The following is a 21,527-nucleotide window of genomic DNA, read 5'->3' on the forward strand; positions in this document are numbered from 1 at the left end:
CTGTTGTGTAATAGAATCATTATGACAGGAGTTACCTGCCTATTTTCGATACTCATAGAGCCAAAACTGCATGTTGCAATGTTCTATGTTATGTCTGCGTTCCCTATCCTGACTTCAAGCCAGTTAGTTTGCATGTCAGCTGTGAGTTCCCTGTTGGGAATTCATTTTCAAAGCACACAAGGAGAAGATGCTTAAATTCTCTTTCCTCTGTTGATAGCTGTGCAGGTAGTGTAGGGTGCAGGCTATGTGTGGAGCCCCTGATATGGCAAATAGCACCCCTTGGGCCATTTAAAGTCAGGAAGACAGGGCAGGGGTGAGGTCCAGGAGGCTTGAAAAGAGCATTGTGTGCTTGGGTTAATATTTCCCAGTGGATAACTTGCAGCTGGTGTGTGTCTAACTGATTCAAAGCCAGGCTGGGAATCCTGATGCAACATGCCAAAAATCAGAGTATGTAGTTTGGCCTTTAGTGTAACATCTAAAAGCATACCTTTAATTTTTTTTTTTTTAAAAAAATTTTTTTGTATGGTTATAATTACATACACAGAGAGAAAAGGAAATATATCTAGATTAGATTATAGAAATGCACTCTAAATGTGTTTGGAAACTTCAGTTGGTACAAAACACTGCAGCCAGGATGTTGAGTCATATGGACTATATCATTCCGGTCTTGGCCCATCTACACCTGTTTCCAGGTGCAATTCAAGGTGCTGGTGTTGGCCTTTAAAAACCAATATAGCTTGGGACCAGCATACCCTGAAGGACCATCTACTTTGCAATGAACCTACCTAAAGCCCTGCTTTAGGGGCCCTGCTTTCTGAGATTAGGTAGGCAGCAACCCAGGAGAGGGCATTCCTGGTCATGGCACCAAAATAGTGGAACTCTGTCCCCCGAGACACCTGTCGAAAGAACATAAGAAGAGCCCTGCTGGTTCATCTAGCCCAGCATCTTGTCTCACACACTGGCCAAACAGTTCGTCTGGAAGGCCAACAACAGGGCATAAAGGCCAAACATTCCCCTGATGTTGCCTGCTAGCTGTGAGATTCAGAGGATTAGTGTCTCCGAATGTGGAGCTTCCCCTCAGTCACCACAGCTGGTAACCACTGACAGACATCCTCTATGAATCTATCTAAAACCCCTTTTAAAGCTGTTTGTTGCTATGGTCATCATTACATCCTCTGGCAGTGAATTCCACATTTTAATCACTCTCTGTGTAAAGTAGTCTTTCCTTTATCCATCCTGAACTTACTGCCCATCAGCTTCGTTGGATGTCTTTGAGTCCTAGTATTTTGGGAAAGGGAAAAAAATTGTCAGCACTCTCCACCACATGCATAATTTCAGGGCTTTCATTGTAGAAAAAGCCCAGCGCAAACTCATTTACATATTAGGCCACACCCCCTGAAAACCAAGCCTGCCAGAACTGCATTCCTGCTCAAAAAAAGCCCTGCATAACTTAGCCTTTCCCAATAGGGAAGGTGCTCCAAAATGGTTTTTTTTTTAAGATACGGTGACCAGAACTGTACACAGTATTCCAAATGAGGCCACACTATAGATCTGTACAAGGGCATTACAATATCATCTGTTTTATTCTCAGTAATAGTTTACCTTTTTTTCATTGCTGCAGAACATTGGGTTGACACTTTGAGTTATCCACTGCAACCCCAAGATCTTTTCCCCTCTCAGCCTCAACAAGTTCAGACCCCATTAGCCTATACTTGAAGCTGGGATTTGTTGTCCCAGTGTGCATCACCTTACACTTACCAACATTGAACTTCATTTACCACATTGTGGCCCACTCACCCAGTTTGTGGAGGTTCTTTTGGAGCTCTTCACAGTCAGCCTTGGTTTTCACCTTCCTGAATAATTTGGTGTCATCTGCAAACTTGGCCACTATGCCAGTTACCCCTAGTTCCAGATCAATTATGAATAAGTAGTAACCATCCCAATGCTGAATCTTGTGGACTCCACTGCTTACTTCCCTCCTTTGTGAGAACCAGGGCTTTTTTTGAACAGGAATGCAATTCTGGCTGGCTTGACATCAGGGGGTGTGGCCTAACATGCAAATAAGTTCCTGCTGGGCTTTTTTCCTACCAAAAAAGCTCTGGTGAGAACTGTTCATTTATTCCTATTCTTTGTTTCTGGTAATTTAACCATTTTTTTAATCCATAAGAGAACCCATATCCTTATCCCATGACTGCTAAATTTAATGGTCACACCATTAAATCCATCTGCGATGCACCTCTATTATAATCCGCACAACCAATTTTCCGATCAGACAACAGCCAGGCTCCCGTTCTATCCCATGTGGGTCCCATCAGAGTGCTCTACCGGACCTCATTTCATGAGACTTCAATCTGCATTAGCGCAGGCACAGTGATGCCCGTTATCTGCACTATCAAGCAGATCCAGCATCTCCTCCCTTCTCCACGAGAGACCTTGCACATCCACCATGACCTCGTTCTTGAGGGCGGGGATGCACGTCGCTTTTAAATGGGTCAGATCACTAACAGTTTTGCTAGTCCGTTGGCACTATTTTTCCAGCACGAGCACTACGCATGCAGAAAAAACCCCAGGAATTCAAATCAGTTCACATCTAGTTTCAAAAGTGAGTTTTGTTTCCGGACATAGGGATGGGTAAACAATTTATTGAGCCAACATTTGCTCGCTCATTCACTGGCGCAGTGATATCACTTGCAGGGGGCTTTGGGAGGGAAGCGGTGGTGCGCTTCCGACGAGTCGCCAACGATGGAGTGTTCAAACAGAGAAATTCCGCTCAGGAACCGTCAGAAGAATTTTGTTCCGGATTTGAAGCAGTATCAAATTAGTCCGCGCCCCAGTCGTCTCAACGCGGGACTCGAACGAGCTAACCACCATTCGCAGATGCTGACGTTTGGACAACTGCTTAAAATCCGACATGTTTCCGGACTCGACTCATGCCCGTAGCAGGATTTTCTGAACGTCTGACCTCACCCTCAGTTTACTTTGGTGAGGTACTTTGTCAAAGGTCTGGGACCTGGGGGCTGGCAACCCTATTTGCCACTTTCCAATCTTCTGGTAAAGTGGCTGAATTTAGTGATGTTACACATACAAGTTAGTAGATCAACAATCTCACATCTGAGTTTCTTAGAACTCTTAGGTATATGCCATCAGCACCCAGAGATTTATTCCTTTTAATTTGCACAATAGTTCTAGAACATTATCTTTGGGCATCTCAATTTGGCTCAGTTCTTCAGACTCCCTTCATGAAAATAGGGGCCATGGTATGGGTACAGGCCCCACTTTCCACAGTAAACACAAATGCTAAAAAGTCATTGAGCTCCTCTGCCATCTCCCCATCATCCTTTAGCAATCCCTTGATTTGTCACCCAAAGGCTCCACTGCTTCTCTGACTGGTTTCCTGCTCCAGATAGATTTTTAAAAAATGATTATCTTGATGCTTTTAGCAACCCGCTCTTCAAAAATCTCTCTTTGCATGCCTAGCTTTTTTTTGCCAGAGCCTTTGGTCCCTCCTGTTCAAATAATTGGAGCAGACATTCCACTTTTTAAAAGAAGCTTACCGTATTTACTTTTTATAGCTTCCTTGACTTGCCCTGTTAACCACATAGAATGCATTCCACAGGTTAGAAAAGCCTAGTTGGGCTTCATTAGTGTGGTTTTAGCTTCCAAGCATCTTCACTGATTTGACTCTCTTGTATTTCCCCTTAAACTTACATTTTACTATTCCCCATTTGATTTCAAAAGATGGGACTTTACTGTTCTGTAAAGTTCCATCTTTTGAAATAAAATGTTACTATTTTGGACTTTAGGGGTAGCTTTCCATTGACTTGAATGCTGAACTTAATAGCACTGTGGTCACTGTGCCCAATTGGTATAACAACCTCTACATCTCTCACCAGATCTTGAGACCCTCTCAGAACCAAGTCCAAGACCACTACCCCTCTGTGACCATCTGTTCCAGTGCACAGTTCTTTATGATGTCTAGGAATCTCATCTCTATAGCATGACTTGTGCACATGGTTACCCAGTCAATGTGAAGGTAGTTGAAATCTTCCAGTATTTGGTTTTAATGGTTTTTAAGATATGTTTTTAATATATTTCTACCTTGATGGGCCTGATGAGGGGAGAAAGGTAGGATATAATTTTAACATAAAAGATATATTTCCAACAAAAGAAATAAAATATTAAAAATCTCTCTAGAACAAATCATAATGGGCAAACGGTTAAATCTTGTCACGTTATTCATTAAATTTCTTCTTTTTTATATAAAATTGCTTATTGGTGTTCTCATGGCTTTAAAAAAACAAATTTTACCATGTCTACAATGTGTGAAAGAGCCACACATGGTTCCTGAGCCACAGTTTGGCCACCCCTGGTATAAGGTATTAATTAATTCTGGAGTCTGTTTGGCCATGTAAATATTCTAATATCCAAAATCATATTGCTACAAAGTCTGTTTGAGAATTAAAACTGTTGGTTTCATCATATCATTCAATTTAGCCATTACATATATTTTCCAGAGTTTATTATACCAGAGTTCTAAACTGGGACCTTTTTCTGCTTTCCATTTGCTAGCTGTCACTATTGTAGCTGAAAATAGAAGCAATGACATTTTTTTAAAAGTTATATTAGAGGCTTTTACTTCAATTCTTGAAATTAAAAGCAGTGTTTCTGGAGTCAAAAGTTTTTGTCCTGTATTTCTTTTAATACTTTTCTCCAAAATAGTTGAATTTTAGAACAGTCAATCAAACAATGTATATATGCACCGATCTGTTTACAGCATCTCCAGAAATGTGGTTGTACATTTTTTGACATATATTTGTAAAGGGGTGAGATAACAAAATGTCATAATTTTAAGACTGAAATCTTAAAGTAGTTATAGAGGAGCTATTTTCAAGTTATTCCAAATCTCGTCCCAAACTTCTAATGTTAATAGCATTTTACATAGTAGTTGCACAACTGATAAACCTCTTCTCCATGAATTTGGCTAACCCTCTTAAAAGTCACTTATGCTCACAAGCCATCACTATCTCCACTGGTAGCAAATGCAAAAAATTTTACTTGTTGAGTAAAGAAGTATTTCCTGATGTCCATCCTGTACCTACTGGACACCCACAAGTTCTAATATGGGTGAAGGAGATAAACTCCCTCTAACCATTTTTCCCACCCCATGCTGTTTTATAAACCTGAGCCATCCTTTTCTAAACTGTAAGGTCCCAGATTTCTGCCCCCAAATGTAGCTTGAGAGCAATTCTGCCTCAAAACTCTGAAGCAGACTCATCACAGGAGGTCTAAAAATCTCTCTCCGCCACACCCCCACTGCACCCTGAAAACTCACAATAGAATTTGTGGAACATGTTTATTGTTCCTGTATGTTCCTCATTCTTCCCTGTTGCCTGCACCTGCCTCCTCCAAGGAAACGGAAAGCCATTATGAAATGCCTAGAGCTAAGCCCTAATTAATGGCAGAGGAAAATGCATTTGACAAAAAGAGAAACACAGCTAGATAATTTAGTCCCCATGGGAAAAGGATCAAAATTGCAATTTTCTTGCATGACCTTTCCAGTTTTCTACTCTTCTAGCCCCTTTTGTTCTCATGTAGGCTTACAATTTATTGCCTATTAATGCTGATATGCAAAGCAATAGGGGAAGAGATTGACCTGTCTTTGTTTCCTAAACTACCTTTCATTCTGCGTGTAAAAAAACTTTGGTTATTGCATGAGGCTAAAAGTCTCGATTTTCCAAACATAATCTCTGAGGGCCTCTGTTCCCATTGTATATGCAGAGGCAAGGTGACTGATTAGTAGATGCAGAGGGCGATCTTCTCCTTCAAGTCCAGTTTATCAGCCTTCTTCCTGTCAACTTTCGTCACTGTCTGACTTTTACACCCATACATAAAATCACTGGTTTGTAACCTACCACTCCACTTATGGAAGTCTGAAGCCTCCACTTATCCCAGGACTCCTTCCTTTAACAGAATCTTTAGGAATTCACTGAATCTGGAGGAAAAGCCACTTCATCAAAGGAGGGCTCTTTAGGTTAGCCGCCCTGAGTCCGCTTGCGGAGACGGCGGGATATAAATGCGAATGAATGAATGAATGAATAAATAAATAGGTTAGAGAAAAAGCCTCCAACTTTCCAACACAGAAAGTGCAAGCCACTGGTTTCAACCCCAAAACGGTCACTTGTGGATTTTGGCACTGTCCAGGGTTCACAAAAAACCCAGGTTTGCGTGCTGCATCAGACTAGGTCATATCAAAACCAGAAAAAGAAATGGATTTTCTTGACCGCTGTTATAGTTATTGAGATATAATTTCCACAGTTGGCCACCAGAGGTCAATGTCTTTCTACAGAAATATAGCTTTCCCAGCTGCACAGAATCTTGCCCATTTAACATTTAGCTGCTGCTTTGGAAAGTACTCCACAAGCCATCTATATTTGTTTTAAAAACCTTACCAAAAAATGATACAGCACCTGTAGATGAGCTCCACTCAGGCAAAGGAAGACTTCAGCTGAGAGTGCTTAAATGTACTTAAGGATATAAGAGAAGCCATGTTGGATCAGTCCAATGGCTCATCCAGTCCAACACTCTGTGTCACACAGAGGCCAAAACCCAGGTACTTTAAATGAAACATTTACATGTGCTATGTATACCCACTGTTCCCCACATCAGAGATGGCCAACTTATTTGGTCACCATACCACTTTTTTATTTCCTGTGGTTGTTAACCATTCAAAATACCCTAACACACATTAAATGTTCCCATCTCCTAACACTTGTTGCAAGAGAAGCTAATATATGGGCACTACCTAACTGAGATTAAGCAGCTGAAAAGCCATTCACTTAATTGGGAGAAGTGAACATATGCAATTTGCTTTTACTCAGTGCGTAATCAGGTAGATAAAAATAATGTAACAAAGATGTGCATTTGTGATGGCTGTCTTCAAAGATGTTGGAGACTAGTGAAATACGACAGTATTAAGAACTTAAACTGCAACATGATAGCAGAATACCACATTTCCATTGAAGGTAAAGGTAGTCCCCTGTGCAAGCACCGCGTTGTTACTGACCCATGGGGGTGACGTCACATCATGACGTTTTCTTGGCAGACTTTTTACAGGGTGGTTTGCCATTGCCTTCCCCAGCCATCTACACTTTACCCCAGCAAGCTGTGTACTCATTTTACCAACCTTGGAAGGATGGAAGGCTGAGTCAACCTTGAGCCGGCTACCTGAATCCAGCTTGTGCCAAGATAGAACTCAGGTCATAAGCAGAGCTTGGACTGCAGTACTGCAGCTTACAACTCTACGCCATGGGGCTTTTAGCCAGAATCAAAAGCATAAACAAATATCAGTATACAAAGTCCAAAAATGAGCTTTTATTCATAACTGTAAATTTTTACATAACCCAGAATAACATATATAAACATAAAAGTTAGTGTAAATTTAGCACTAAACTTAAAATACATATTTTATTAAAGAAATACTGAAAGATGACAAAAATAGCTTAGAAAAAAAACTGCCTGCCTATGAAACCTCATCAATTCCAAAATCACTTATTCAGTAGTAATTTAAAGTTAATTCAAAATACAAACGTCCTGCAATTCACTCATTTTGTGCTAAAATATATTTTTCATATTTCTACAGCTGAAACAATTGTGACATCTGAATGTTTTATTCAATTAATAGAAAACCTCTCAGAAAAGTATTTTACATCCTGACACTAACAGAGGAGAAATGCAACAGTATTACCTGCCCTACAGCACTACATCGGTTCCATCAAAAGAATGTACTGGTACCTTCACAACCAATACTTATTTCATTGCTATGATTGCCATCCTCGAGCAATACCCAACTGTCAACTCTGCTGCTATCCTAAAGAACATCAAGACTGAATGCATGAAGCAAAAGTAGCCACTGAAGATCTGTACCCATTGTGAATCCAGTACTTTGAGTGGAAAGATCAGGTCACTTGCTAGATTAATCACAACCACCTTTGCTTCCTATAATTCAGCATTGAAATTCTCAGAAAACAGACGAATTCACACCTGTGTAAATGATTAACCATCCTCAATGACAGGGTCCTTTTGTATCATGCATATGAACCACTTTCAGTTCTATATGCAAGGCTAGGAGTAAATTTTCTCAACCTTATTTTAAGGCAACATGAGTACCTACCTGGAAAGTGCTAAGGATTTTTACACAGAAATTACAGTTGTGCTTTGTTTATGGAGATGCTACTCAGTATAGAGCAAGCTTCAGACTCTCTCTGGGAATTAATCAAGAGAGTAAAAGCAATTCTTGTTATATATGTACTTACAATATAAATTGCCCATGGTGGGAGTCCAACTTGGTTAATTGTTTACAAAAGAATATGCAAGTTCCTGAGACAAAGAACTTACCAGGAAAATTTTTTAGTTTTACATGTTATTTTCAGTTTTACATGTTATAAAGCAAAGGACTGCTAGAAATATGAATAAATATGTTCCACACTGTATGTAAAGGAAGTCTTGTTCATTAGGTGTTGTAGTGCCTTCAGCAAGGGGAAAGAATGGAGACAGATAATTTGGGCACAGATCAGCACAAGGAGCTGCTTTTACTGACTGGTGTGGTACTTTATCCAGCCTGTAGCTAATTTTGTAGGATTGGCCAGTTTGCCATATTTAATCAGGCAGTATTCTCAGCTGACCTGCCCACCATCTTCAAGTGTGTAGGCAGTCATTATCTTAGTGAAGTACTAATACCTTTATATTGAAATCATGCAAGGCTGCCTCAACCAAGAAGGCAAAGCACATGTATTAAATATAAAGTACTAATATTGTGAAAATGACTGCATAAACTTGAAACTCTGTACTGAACAAAAAAGCATGTTTCCATCTTCAAACAAAATTATATTCTTAAATTCCTTTTTGTAAGTGTGAGTTCTATGATGCACTGTTCTGAAAAAAGGCAAATCCATTTAAGGTTGTCACATTGCTCAGAAATACATTTTTCCCCCTACACTGTTTAATTTCCACAAGGGTAGTAGTTAGGTTTAGCTGGAGACCCTAATCATGAATGGAATAACTTTAAAATTTCTGGGGCTGAATACTGGTTCAAATTTCATTGCCTCTTCGGTTTGGCTTGTGACTTGCATGAAGCTCGTTATTTCTACAATGAACACTGTGCTGTACAAAACTTGGAATGTGCTCTTAAAATAATTTTAAGATGATAATTCTATATGTATATTTAAATGTGAGCTTTAAATCCCATTATTTCATTACATTCCACCATTTTTGTTGTGACAGAAAGAAACAGGGATGGAGGGAGTACTATTGGTTGGGACAACAATATGTCTTGGACCCTTGTGTGATGGACAGGTTAGGTTCTACCTCTCCCTAAGAATGACCAATGAGAGCTGATGGAATGTTGGGGAGAAACTGCTGGAAAAGGGCAATTGAGGAGGTGGCACCTAGGAGGGTGAGATGGTAAAGAAAAGTGCATCTGACTGAGCGAAGCTAATGTGAAGATCAGCTTAAAGCTAGCTGACTAAAAGAGTCAATCTGTATGACAAGATCAAAAAAACTGGATTAGGGGAACAGTTCATAAGTTCAACAGAAGCTATATATAACTTCCACATTACTTTCTTCAGTGTTATGTTCAAACCACAAATAAAAATTAGCTTTTTTGTTTAACGCTGTAGGCTGTGTATCTCGGAAAGAAACATACACACACAAGTAAAGATCTCAGTATACATATATATTTAGGATATAAATAAATGGTGGTAGCTATGAATGGAACAGTGTGTAAGCCTCCTACCCCAATTACTCAGTGAAGTGTTTTAGTGAGAACCTATTATTAAAGGGGGCTGGGCTACTTTGTCAGCTGATGTTTCTGTGAGTGAGAGGATCTGAGGTGTGAAATAGCCATGGCTCTCTATTTTAAGAGACAAGAAGGGTGGCAAGTATGGTGTCCTGACCTATGTGTAAACCAGAACTTGTGTGAGAGGTTTTAGAGGGCGGTGGGCACTCTGTGAGTGGAAAGGGGCATTGCACCTAGTTATAAGGTCCCCCTCTCACTTATTCCTACAGACAGATGTGGCAAGAATTCTCTATACCAAAGTTGTATTTAAGGTAAATAGCTATCAAGTAGTTAAAATGCAGTATATGAGCATTCCAAGATAAGATGGACAGCCGAGTTGTTCAGAGAGAATTTTCAAATGCCTTACATCTGGTATAGGGGGAAAGGAATGAAACGAAGGAAGGAGTATTCAAATGAAAAATGGATAACTAACTCTTAACCTTTTGGTCAAACTCAAAGTACTTAATCATATGAGATGTGGAATTATACAGTTTTTACTTGCTTTGTTATTTATCAAATGCCCCACATACAAGTCTCAATCAGTATATACATGAGTCTGTGCAACAGCAGCTTTCAATGGATTTTTTCCAAACTTCCTATGCTATGCAATATAAGCAGCATTACAGTATCTGGAACTGTAGCCAATGGGGGTGGGGGATTAGTATTATACTCAATTATAAATAACATGTGAATAATGGAACAAAAACTACAGAAATTTTCTTGATGTATAAGCTTAACACAAAGTGAGGGTTGTAAGCCACTTTTTAAAAAGGGGGCACATGAGAATAAAACATGATGATACAAATGCACCCTTAAGCTGACAATGGCATTACATTACCCATGTTACACACACAATATTGTAACTGTACATGAGAATTATCTATATTACTGATGATTTGAAGCCTATAGCAATAAAATCTAGAGGATGTATTTAGTGGTAGCACCAAAAAAACACTGTTCTTGTTTTCTAAAGAACAGGGAAGAGATAAGGAAACTATCCATATATGTCAACATCAGTTATTCCTAAGAAAAAAAGAGTTCAGTTTTAACATTCATTCAGTGTGCCTGAAGTAAATTAGATTTTTTTATATTATGAAATCAAAATAGTCTAAACAAATAATGATGGCTGGAGGAGCAGATTAGCATTCCAATATATTCCAGTCCTTTTCAGACACAATTGAATACAATTTCTAACTCAACCCATCCAAAGCCCTGAATAATTTAAAAGTCTAGTTAAGATGGTAAATATTAATGAACATACACACAACATGCTAGTGAGAATAGGGCTTAAAAAACCAAAAGAATTTAACTGTTGTCAGTCTAAGGAATTTAGCAAAGTTAGACCAAAAACACAAAATAATGAGATTTTCAACCTGAGTGTGTTGGCCTGCCAAGCAGTACAACTAACCTCCAGCAAGATCTAAACAACCAGTTTCAAAAGAACCAAGGGATACTGAAAATATCAAACAAATATATAAAGAAAAATGCTGCTTTCCCTTTGGTCACATGATTTGCTACATTCAGCGGCACTTGAGTATTATGAAGTAAATACTAAAGACAAACCAAATTTGGGGATCTTCATAAACAGAACATTTCCATGAAAGGTACTACACTAGCAATTTAGGATACTTGTTCAACATACATCCATGCCCACATGGATAATTCGTAACAAAATCCATTAGAATGCTTTGGTGCTCCAGCCTCAGTCTGACCAGTCATTTTCATCACATTCCGAATCATCATCTGAATCACTATACTCCACAGCAATGCGCCTGGAAAGAATTGTGGCCACATCATTTCCAACTGGCTCACGCTTAGCTTCCTGTTCACGCTGCTCTTGTACTTTTTTCAGCTGAATTCCTATAAGATGGCAATCAGACAAGAAATCCTGTAATACATTTTACTGGCACAATTAAAAAACAAAATTATGAAAAAAGTTATGTAAATAAAATTTGTTCATTTACAGGCAGGATTCATAGATTATCCTGATACAATACTAGCTGCATTCATGTGTCACAACACACTGAGTTTGGCTACACACACAGTTTGTTGCCATGGTTCCCTGCTTCCTTGTTCTGCCCACCTCACTTCAAAGATGATGCTCGATTCCAAATTTCCTAGTTTGATCAAACTACAGTTCACCATGACATCTGAATAAACAGCTAGATCTCGGGCATAGTGGAATCTGCTTACTCTGCAAACTGGGAAATCTAAACTGCAATTAGACTGTAAGTAAACAAACTCCAGTCTGCTGAATTATCTGCATTCAGCCCTCAAAGTCAAACCAAGAATTTTTGAACCTAGATGAGAAAATAAAAAAGAAGTGGATGGGTGAAGAGGAGCATGAAAGCATAGCAATGAGCTGAATTCATGTCCAATTTCTGCTTGTCATGATTTCTGAATGCAACCACTGTCTTTGTAAACAAGGAATTCAATGATTCAGCTGCATTACCTGTTGACTGTCCAAGTTTTTTTCAGAGGTCATTGTAGTTCTCAATGGAACTGAGGTCTACCAGGGAAAACAGCCATCCTGGTATTCTTTAAACAAACGTCTTTCCCCATGAAAAAATAATTTAAATCTCTGTGGATTTCACATTAACAGAATCCATACACTTATTTCAAATCCTAATTTATGCTTTGAATATGCAGAATGTCTCAGCATAACTACATGGTGTGTTGAATGTTATATGCTATTTGCTATTGACAATTTGCTAGTCTCACCCTGTTTAAACACACAAATATACCTACCAGTCATTACTGCAATGGTTTGTTCTACTTTCAAGTTTTGAACTTCTACTATGATTTTTATACGAAAAGGCCGCTTTGACAGAACAATACACTGAAATGGCTCTTACTATTTCTATGTTGCTGCTGAGTTTTTGAAAGGATATTACAAGTTTTGGTTGATATTTTTTATGGCAACTATAAACTGAATTAATGGGACAAGAAAGGGATTAAATCCTTTCCTTCCACTCTCCCAGTTAAAGGACAGATGCAGATTTTGAATTTTTAGATGAGGAAAACCTCTTCTCTAGATTTCCAAAGCCCTTCCATTTAATTGTATAAAGCTGTATGGTAATGGAATTTTTTTTAAAAAAATATCCACACTCAGTTTCTGCATAAAATACTAAAATTTTGGATCAGCTTTCCTTAAAAAGGAATAATCACATGCAAAGAATGAGTTGAAATCAGATACTTCAGATACGTCCAATAGCTAGAACTTTCTCAGTGATCTCTTAATTTAAATTAAAACCCTCAACACTTTCTAGCAGTAGAAATCACTTTCCCAAAACGAACACTATTTATATACTATTTATATAGAATAAGAGATGTATCTGAGCACTGTGTCAGATAATGCGATAATCTTACCAGTCTTATACTTCTGATATGCTATCAGCAGACACTGAATCACAACTGAAATATTATTTCCTGAGGAGTAAACAACAACCATTTACCTGCCGATTATTTAATTCAGTTGTGATGAATTCATAAGAACACATCTCACCTGCTGCAGGTAATTTTGGCTACCATCCCATCATGAGACATGAATGAACCTGGCTTTTTGAAAGAACCCAATGTGTGTTCTAGGTCATTACAGAATGGCAAGCTAGTGTTTGCCATTAGCACAGGGAACCAGGAGCCACATCTGAATTCTTTACAAAATCCTACATGTTAAAAAAAATTGAAGTCAGCAGGAAAAGAGGGAGACCCAACATGAGATAGACTGACTCAGCAAAGGAAATCCTAGCCTTTGGTTTGCTTTCTCTCTCAAGACCCGAGCAAGGCTGTTAACAATAGGATGCTTTGGAGGTCATTAATTCATAGAGTCACCCCTAAGTTGGAAGCAACCTGATGGCACATTAACATACACATGAATTTCACTACACTGTGCACAAAAACATGTTAGGAAAATAGGAAGCTATGAAAGCACAGGAGTGACTAGAATGCTAATCTCTAGTTTTCACTATACAATACTCTGTTCACAGACCAGTGATATTTATTTATTTCTATTTTTAGCCCGCCCTTCCTTTAGAACAGGCTCAGGGCAGATAGAGTATGTGCAGTTAAAAACCCCAAATAGTTCAACACAAGAACACAGAGCAGGTTGGGGAATGTTTTAGTGTACACTTACCCATCCGAATAGCAGCAAGCAGATCACTTCGAGCATCACTGACTGGGGACTGTGAGGACTCATGTCGCTTTGCCTCAGCCACTGCAGGAGCATGCATCGGAGAGGATGAGAGAGAGGATCCTGCAGCAGGAGGGCCTGGAGGGGGAGGAGGCGGGCCTGGAGGAGGGGGAGCTGTAACAACAAGCCCAGTAGAAGGTGGATGAAGAGCAGCAGAATACACAGATCCAGTCACTAGTCCAGGATGGGAAGGTGGCACAGGGATTTGGAGAGGACTAACAAAAGCAGTCTGTGCAGAAGGAATCATGGGTGGAGGGGGAGGCGGCAGGGGTCCTGAAGGATTGTAATAATCCACCATCTGAGCTGCAAGCATCCTATATACAAAATAGAACACAATATTTGTTAAACCAAAAAGTGTCAGTCGGCAGATATGCAGTGTGCACCTGTAAACAAAGGCTTCGTTGTTGTTTGGACTGTGTGCAAATGCTGGGCTATTGCTGTTTGTCTCCACTTTCCCAACAACTGAACTTTTCCCAGGACAGGCTTGAGCAATCAGTATACATTAGAAGTTGTTTCCAACAGTGTCTTCTTACTCATTCAATAATGCACACACAAAAAAAGCATTTAGGCTCTTTAAGGCAAATTGAACACATGTTCAATTAGGGGTTGGGGGGAGGTATTTGTGAGTTTCCTGCATGATGCAGGGGTTGGATTAGATGACCCTGGAGGTCCCTTCCAACTCTATGATTCTATGTCTCAGTTTCAATGTCAACATGTCCTCTCTTTTCCTCACATTAAGCAGCTTAAGTGTACCACTGGGAAACAGTAATTTCCATTTTCCCAACTTTGCTGGGATATTTTATTTACTTTATTTATTTATTGGATCTCTATTCCACCCTTCCCAAGCGGGGAGGCCTGAAAGCTGTTTATCCCAGCCTGAAAGCTGTTTACTGGAGCAACCTAGTTATACTACATGCACATCCCCGACATGGACTTTTGTGAACATCAACCAGGGTGAAAACAATAGTTTTACCCATAATCTGCTGGTGCGAGTGGTACAGTGCCATGTTGTCCATCTAGGGCCTGGGGTGGGGGTGGAGGTGGCTGCTGAGGTCTGTTTAAAGTAGCGTGTCGCATTGTTGTGGAAGGTGGCCTATATTCATGTTCAAGGCCCTGGTTTGCAAGCATATATTGAGACCCATCTCCTGCTCCGTACGAAGGCATCACTGGCTGCTGATGGAGAGAATGATTTGGAGTAGCAGGATACGAGTAGTTGATAACATCTGAGACATGGGATCTAAAATTCAAGTAGGAGAAGGGGAAAACTTGAATGAAATATCAATTGCAAATATCCTACTTAAAATTTTTCAGTTTTTGGCAGGCCACAAAACAGGTAGCAACAATTATTAACGCGACAGCAAATCACAGTTCATATTCACAGGATCTGAATGCTCATACTGACCGAGTTGCCTGGCACACAGAAGCCCTTAAAACTACTATGGAAGGTTAACTGTTCGGGGTAAATAACAGCGTCAGGATAGTAAGAAGAAAAGTGAAAGATATAAATTCAGAATATTATCTTTTGCCAAACAAACCAACTTCAAGGCTTTCATCTTGTAGAAGTTGCTTGTTTGTTTGGCTTTTTGCAAATAAGCAGTTGGATTAGAGAGACAGAAAGAACCATTAGCTGAACATGGAGCTCATAAAGATACAAAGTTTCTAGTGCTCATCAACAGAGGCCCATGGACAATTCAAATACCTAAGCTGCAAAAAAAAAGCTGCATTAGTAAGACAAACTGCGCCAAAGCTGTTACTTGGTTAATAAGGATGTCAGTAAAACTGAGGTTCATATTCAGACATTAGCCAGGCAAGCGACAAAGCACCAGAGCTTTGAGAAAAACAAAATGACAAACCCTTTGGGCATCTTGGCCTCTTTTGTCCTTCCTGCCTGCTCTTGTTTCTTTGAATCACTTATGAACTCAATGCCCATTTTCCTTCTCTCCCACTCTTCTCTTCTTGTCCTTACTTTCCTCACATTAATTTGCTGGTGCCGGCTTGGATTCAGTTTGTGTCTTTCTCTCTGAATCACAGTGGGCATAATATAAATGCATTGTAATTAGGCTTCCAGTTAGGAAATAACTTAATTTCCAGTTCCAACAGATACATTTTAAGGACTTTTATAATCAAGATTTATTTTATGTTTTCAGTGCTCTGCATCAGAACAAAGCTGCTTTTACAATACATTGATCATGATTTACTCACAACGAGGCACAGTTTTCACACTATAGAAAAAGATAAAAGAGAAATGTGTTGGTATAACCCTTAAGTAAATTAAGTTGAAGGACAGCACTGTGCCTATGACGGAAGTGAATCAATTCAGTTAATAATGAGTGGGGTGGGTGCTTGATGCGATTCTTATAATGGCAAGAAAGCAGAACTTGCTATTAAGTGACAGGAATATTAACATAATTTCAGAAACATTTTCTTGCTAAAAGTTAGAATAATTTTACAAAGAAATAAAAGATGCATCAGCAGGCATCCAACCATGCAGCTTTGTGTATGAAATGACATTTTCTTTTGTGGAAAGAGGAATTTCTGCCAATTCCTGTCCCGATACAGACTCCCACTTTCTCCCCTGCACTATTGCTGACAGTTTGCTACTCCAGAAGAAAACGGGGGAGGGGAGGGCTCAGCAGACCGAAGCAGGAGAAGGAAGTACCATCCTACAAAATCTGCAAGAAGCTGAATACACGGCAGCACATTTTGTACACTATTTATAAAAAATATTTGAGAGTCTTGCCCTAGTGCAGACAAAGCATCCAGACAATACAGATGGAATCATAGGCGAAACTGGAACGTACCACTATTAGCAAAACTGACTTATTATAAAAAGGAAAGAAAAAATAATCAAAGTAATACATTTGTAAAGAATTGGATACTATTAATTGAACACTGAAGCATCACATTTTGGGAGCCTGTACAACTTTGTGTAATATTTCCCCCCCTACAATAATTTTAAAAATTCTGAATATGAACATTAGAAATAGCAGGTAATTTCCATTTGTATCTTAGCTTCCACAGTAGTTAAAGTCTTGAAGACTTCTTGACCTGCAAATACCACTCTGATTGCTTTCCTGGCCTGTGGTTGTAAAAGGCAGCATAAGGAACAGATGATAGTGAAACTGAAGTTATGCTAACCTACACTTTTTTGTGTTTGTTCCTTGCTCCCAAATACATTAACTTGCAGAACTAATATGAAGAAGTCATGGGACTGCTAGCCAAACAACTTGAACTTTCTGGTTTCTTTATGAGACCTCCCACTTAGCTCAAAGTCAGCGGAGCACCAATGCAAATTCTGCTGTGCTTTGGAAATGTTCTCACTTAAATCAATTTGCTCTAAAGAAAAGTAACAGGTAGGATCCTAAACAACTTCTCCACTGACAGTGTTGTTTTCTTTTTGTATCTGTGGAAGAACCTTCACTCACACCAAAGGAAAACACTATCACTAATGGAAAAAGTTCTGTATGATCCCACCCAACTCTTCTGTAGCTCCCCTTTGAACACAACTTTAATATCATATGAACAAATTTCTTATTATTCGGATCAATTATTAGAAAAAAGTGTATTTCTTTTTATGTTTAAACACTGCTTCTTGAACACCAAAATTAAGCCAAATTTCTCCCACAAAAACCCAATTGCCTTGAAATTATCTGTAATCATATAGTGAAGAAAAACATTTCTACTGAATTGATTATATCAGTGTAACAAGTCAATCCAGAAAAGACAGACATAGTCAACAGACACACATAGCATATTTACAGCATATTTTTATCATTTCGAGATGCACCTGTTCAATTTCTACAGTTAAATGCTTAATGTGTAATAAATCGAAGGATACTAAGTATCTGAATGCTTGCTATAAACATACTTGAAAACAGACCTAGTATCAGGGGACAGAGATCCCTCGGATGATGCTCCATGGTACACATTTTGAGACAACCTGTTGTCTGGTCTAAGCTCTTTGTCATATGCCATCATATTCCACTCTTGGCGCCTGTTCCTTGCTTTTCTAACTTTTTTCACCTCACGGGCTGTGCCATCTATACGTTTTTGTTCCTAACATTATGCAGAGAGAAAGCATGCGAAAGAAAGAAAAGCAGAAGACAGCAAGTTAAATGCTATTAAAAGTATGAAAATAAGCAGATAAGCAGATGAGGCAGGTCAAATACCACCACCACATGTGTAACTTTTGATTACATTTACCATCTTGATTCATTCTCAGCCAGATTCCACAAGCTAATTTTAAATCTTTTTGTGCTTTCTGGTTTTAGCTCCTGCTAGTTGGGTTAAGTTTTAAAGTTAATTATTAATGAGTTTTAGGTTGCACGTTTTATAGCTCCTTAAGCTTTTGGAAAATATCTACATATAATACATACAAAAAATATTTCACTAAGAAGCCATCAAAGCATATCCTTTGATAACTCACTACTAACAAACAAGAACTGTCTTCTTTTCAGATTCTTCCTCATATTGCTCTAGGCATTCTTAGATGATCAAGGTTATCTAGATAACTACCAGTCTAATTTCAGGATAAACTGCCTTGGACACTTTCGAAGATAACTTAGATCAAGCAAGGAACTGTGGTAATTGTTCTCATCCACTCTGCAGCCCTTGATACAAGTCTAATTTCAGGATAAACTGCCAGTCTATCCTTTAGGGCTGCAGGCCCTTTTTTGCAGTACTTTTGCCTCTATCTCATGAGCAGAGCCCCAAAACAGTCCAGCAAGATTTTTCTAGTGAAGCTTAACCTTGTGGAATGTCATGATCTGAAATGCTACAAACTCCATAAAGTATGCTAGCGTTATTATCTGCTTATTATAGAAGGGAGCCAAATACAAGTAAAATAATCCTGTTTAGGTCACTGAAAGTTAGTTAGATATTAGCTAAGAAATACAAAGCTATCTTAACTGTGGTTAAGATTCAGGTTCAGGATGGACAAAAGGAAATATTACTTCACACAGAGAATGATTAGAATGTGGAATTCACAGCCAGAGGATGTAGTGATGGCCACAAGAATAAACAGCTTTATAAGGGAATTAGATAGATTCATGGTAGATAAGTCTATCAGTGCCTACTAGCCATGGTGACTAAGGGGAACCTCAACATTCAGAGGCACTAAGCCTTTGAATCCCAGAGTCAGAAGGCAACATCTGGGGAAGGCCTTGGCCTCTATGCCCTGTTGTTGGCTACCCAGAGGAATTGGTTAGCCACTGTGCGAGACAGAATGCTGGACTAGATGGACTACTGGTCTGATTGAGCAGGGCTCTTCTTATGATATGTTTAACCATAAGATCACAGGTTATGGTTATAGATAACCAGGAATAACTTTTAACCAGAATTTGAAGCTAGTTTGCATAGATGGTCCATTTTTGCCCATGTTGTGTTGAAGGCAGATATGTAAAATGATGCATATAGCTTTCAACGGAAATTTTGAAGAGAAAAATCAATTTACCAATTTCTTATCATTAAAAGATATCAGTCACAGCTGATCTAGACCCTAGCACCCACAGCTAAAAGCATAGAGTAGATGGCAAAGCAGAATGATGGAACAAACTGTAATAGAAGCCATGCTGACAATCAGGTATTTCATTAGTTAGATAGAAAATTAACTTTAAATACATAAATCTTTAAATAAGTAAATCATAACACCCATTTTGTCAAACAGCAACAAAATTAGAGCTTTGTTAAGACATTTGCAACATCTGCAATGTACAGGTTAGAAAAGGAATCAGAAATGCAAGTTTCTATGAAGTACTTAGTTCTAAATAAAACTTTTCCCCCTACATTTCTGAACTCAAAGTTGATGATGAAACAGATAAAGTGACTTTAAAAAATAATTCCAAAGACTTTTCCCATCTTCAAAGCAATAGCTAGCAAGCCAGCAAATTCTATACCTTCGGAAGAGATACACTTCTGGGAAAGTGTGACACAAATAAAATAATGCTTTTTATCCAGTACAAAACAAATTTGAGGAAAATTGAAATATATGCAGTATTTTCCTTATCAGCTATACCACTGTAAGTACACAAAACACATATGTAATCTGGATAACACACAAAATTACAATGTTTGGTACATTTCTGAACTTTTAATGTATGTATTTATTCAATACTTACAAATATACTCAAGTGTTAAAATAGACAAAGCAGAACATTTTATATAAAAGTACGTGCTGTAGTTTGTGCCAATTGGAAAAAAACAAGAAAAGAGACTGAAGCAGAAAATAATTGACTCTGTAGTATATAAAGGAAGTTTTTAATTAGATGGATTTTTTAAAAACATCTTTGTTGTGTGCAGCCAACATTAGCCAGAAACAACACAAAATCTTGTTTATCAGAAGCAATAGTAAAATTAGCCTGCACACCTAAAGCAATCATCCCTCTTTCCAATTGCTTCCAACTTGTTAAAAGAAAACTAGGATCCAACTTTTCTCCTCTGGCAGATATATCAACTGGAGTAAAACAGGATGGTGTTTTGTTGCTTATGTTGTATGACATATACAACCTAAGCAACAGATGTTTTCTACTGGCTTTATAACATTTTATATTTTAACTTGCTTGCTATACAGATTCATACATTATGAAATGCAGAAGTTGGGTCTGGGATTCATACTGTGTGTTAGAAATATTGGAGAGATTTCTGAATAAGAAAAAAAAATCTTCCATTTGTATACTTCAGTGGAACCAATTTACTAAAGGAAAAATAACTTTAAAATGAAAGAATTCCTAAGAAAGGGATATTTATTTTCTAAAACTACTAAAAAGTTTTGATTGTCATTAGCAAGTACTCATGATTTTTTCAAAGAAATGATAGAAAAGTACAGATTTATATTTGAAAGATAAAAGTAAAAATCCTACAATTTCTTTTACAGGCATTCTTATGTGAAAAAATAATTAGAATGTAAACTATTTAGCCAAAAACATGACTGAATCTGTGTGTATGCATGCATTTCCCACCCTCAAGTTGTATCTGTTTACCTTTTGTCGCCTTTTCTCTTTCCGTTTGTCTTCTGTGTCTTGTAACATTTTTTCTTTCCAGAGGTCAAAGAAATAAGAAGGATCAGTATAGAATTTTAATCCATCTTTGTTGTCATCTCTGTGAACACAACACAGCAAATTTTGGGAAATAGTCAACACACAGCAATTCCTCCTGCAGACTGGGTGTTTACTCATGTGTAGGCCCTGAAGGCAAATCTACATAGGAAGTAATGTTAATCTTTTCCCACTTAATTTTAATTGTACCTCCTACATGAATCTGCACTTGACCTTTACAGGTATCAGTATGATCTCTATAAGATTTTTAAAAATGTATTTATTATTATTTATGGGATTTATATCCCACCCATCCCACCAAGATTTTCCCCACTGGCAACCAGCAGCTCTGGGGATGGTGCAATTAAAATGAGAAATATGTCAATGGGAGAAGAAAAAACCTCACTGAGATTAAATGCCAGATTAGGGCTTTCTACAATTATACTTAAAAAGCAAGAGCAAGAGATCCTGATCA

At 38.4% G+C, this 21,527-nt stretch overlaps 1 protein-coding gene across 4 annotated transcripts in view; it reads right to left on the reverse strand.

Annotated features, from left to right (window-relative positions):
- Nucleotides 1–7,343: 7,343 nt before the first annotated feature.
- WASF3 (WASP family member 3) overlaps nt 7,344–21,527 on the reverse strand; it is a 62,114-nt gene continuing 47,930 nt past the window's right edge. For 3 of the 4 annotated variants that reach the window (XM_060234760.1, XM_060234761.1, XM_060234762.1), the window contains 5 exons: nt 20,999–21,116; nt 17,902–18,077; nt 14,995–15,258; nt 13,965–14,335; nt 7,344–11,692 (listed from right to left, as the gene is read on the reverse strand). In XM_060234760.1, the coding sequence (XP_060090743.1) occupies nt 11,535–11,692; nt 13,965–14,335; nt 14,995–15,258; nt 17,902–18,077; nt 20,999–21,116 (1,087 nt within the window). In that variant the 3' untranslated portion in view covers nt 7,344–11,534. Of the gene's footprint in view, nt 11,693–13,964; nt 14,336–14,994; nt 15,259–15,874; nt 16,042–17,901; nt 18,078–20,998; nt 21,117–21,527 lie in introns of all 4 variants that reach the window. The other variant, XM_060234763.1, reaches the window with a different exon arrangement.

The sequence above is a fragment of the Heteronotia binoei genome, chromosome 3 (assembly GCF_032191835.1).
Source record: "Heteronotia binoei isolate CCM8104 ecotype False Entrance Well chromosome 3, APGP_CSIRO_Hbin_v1, whole genome shotgun sequence".
Classification (NCBI taxonomy): Eukaryota; Metazoa; Chordata; class Lepidosauria; order Squamata; family Gekkonidae; genus Heteronotia; species Heteronotia binoei.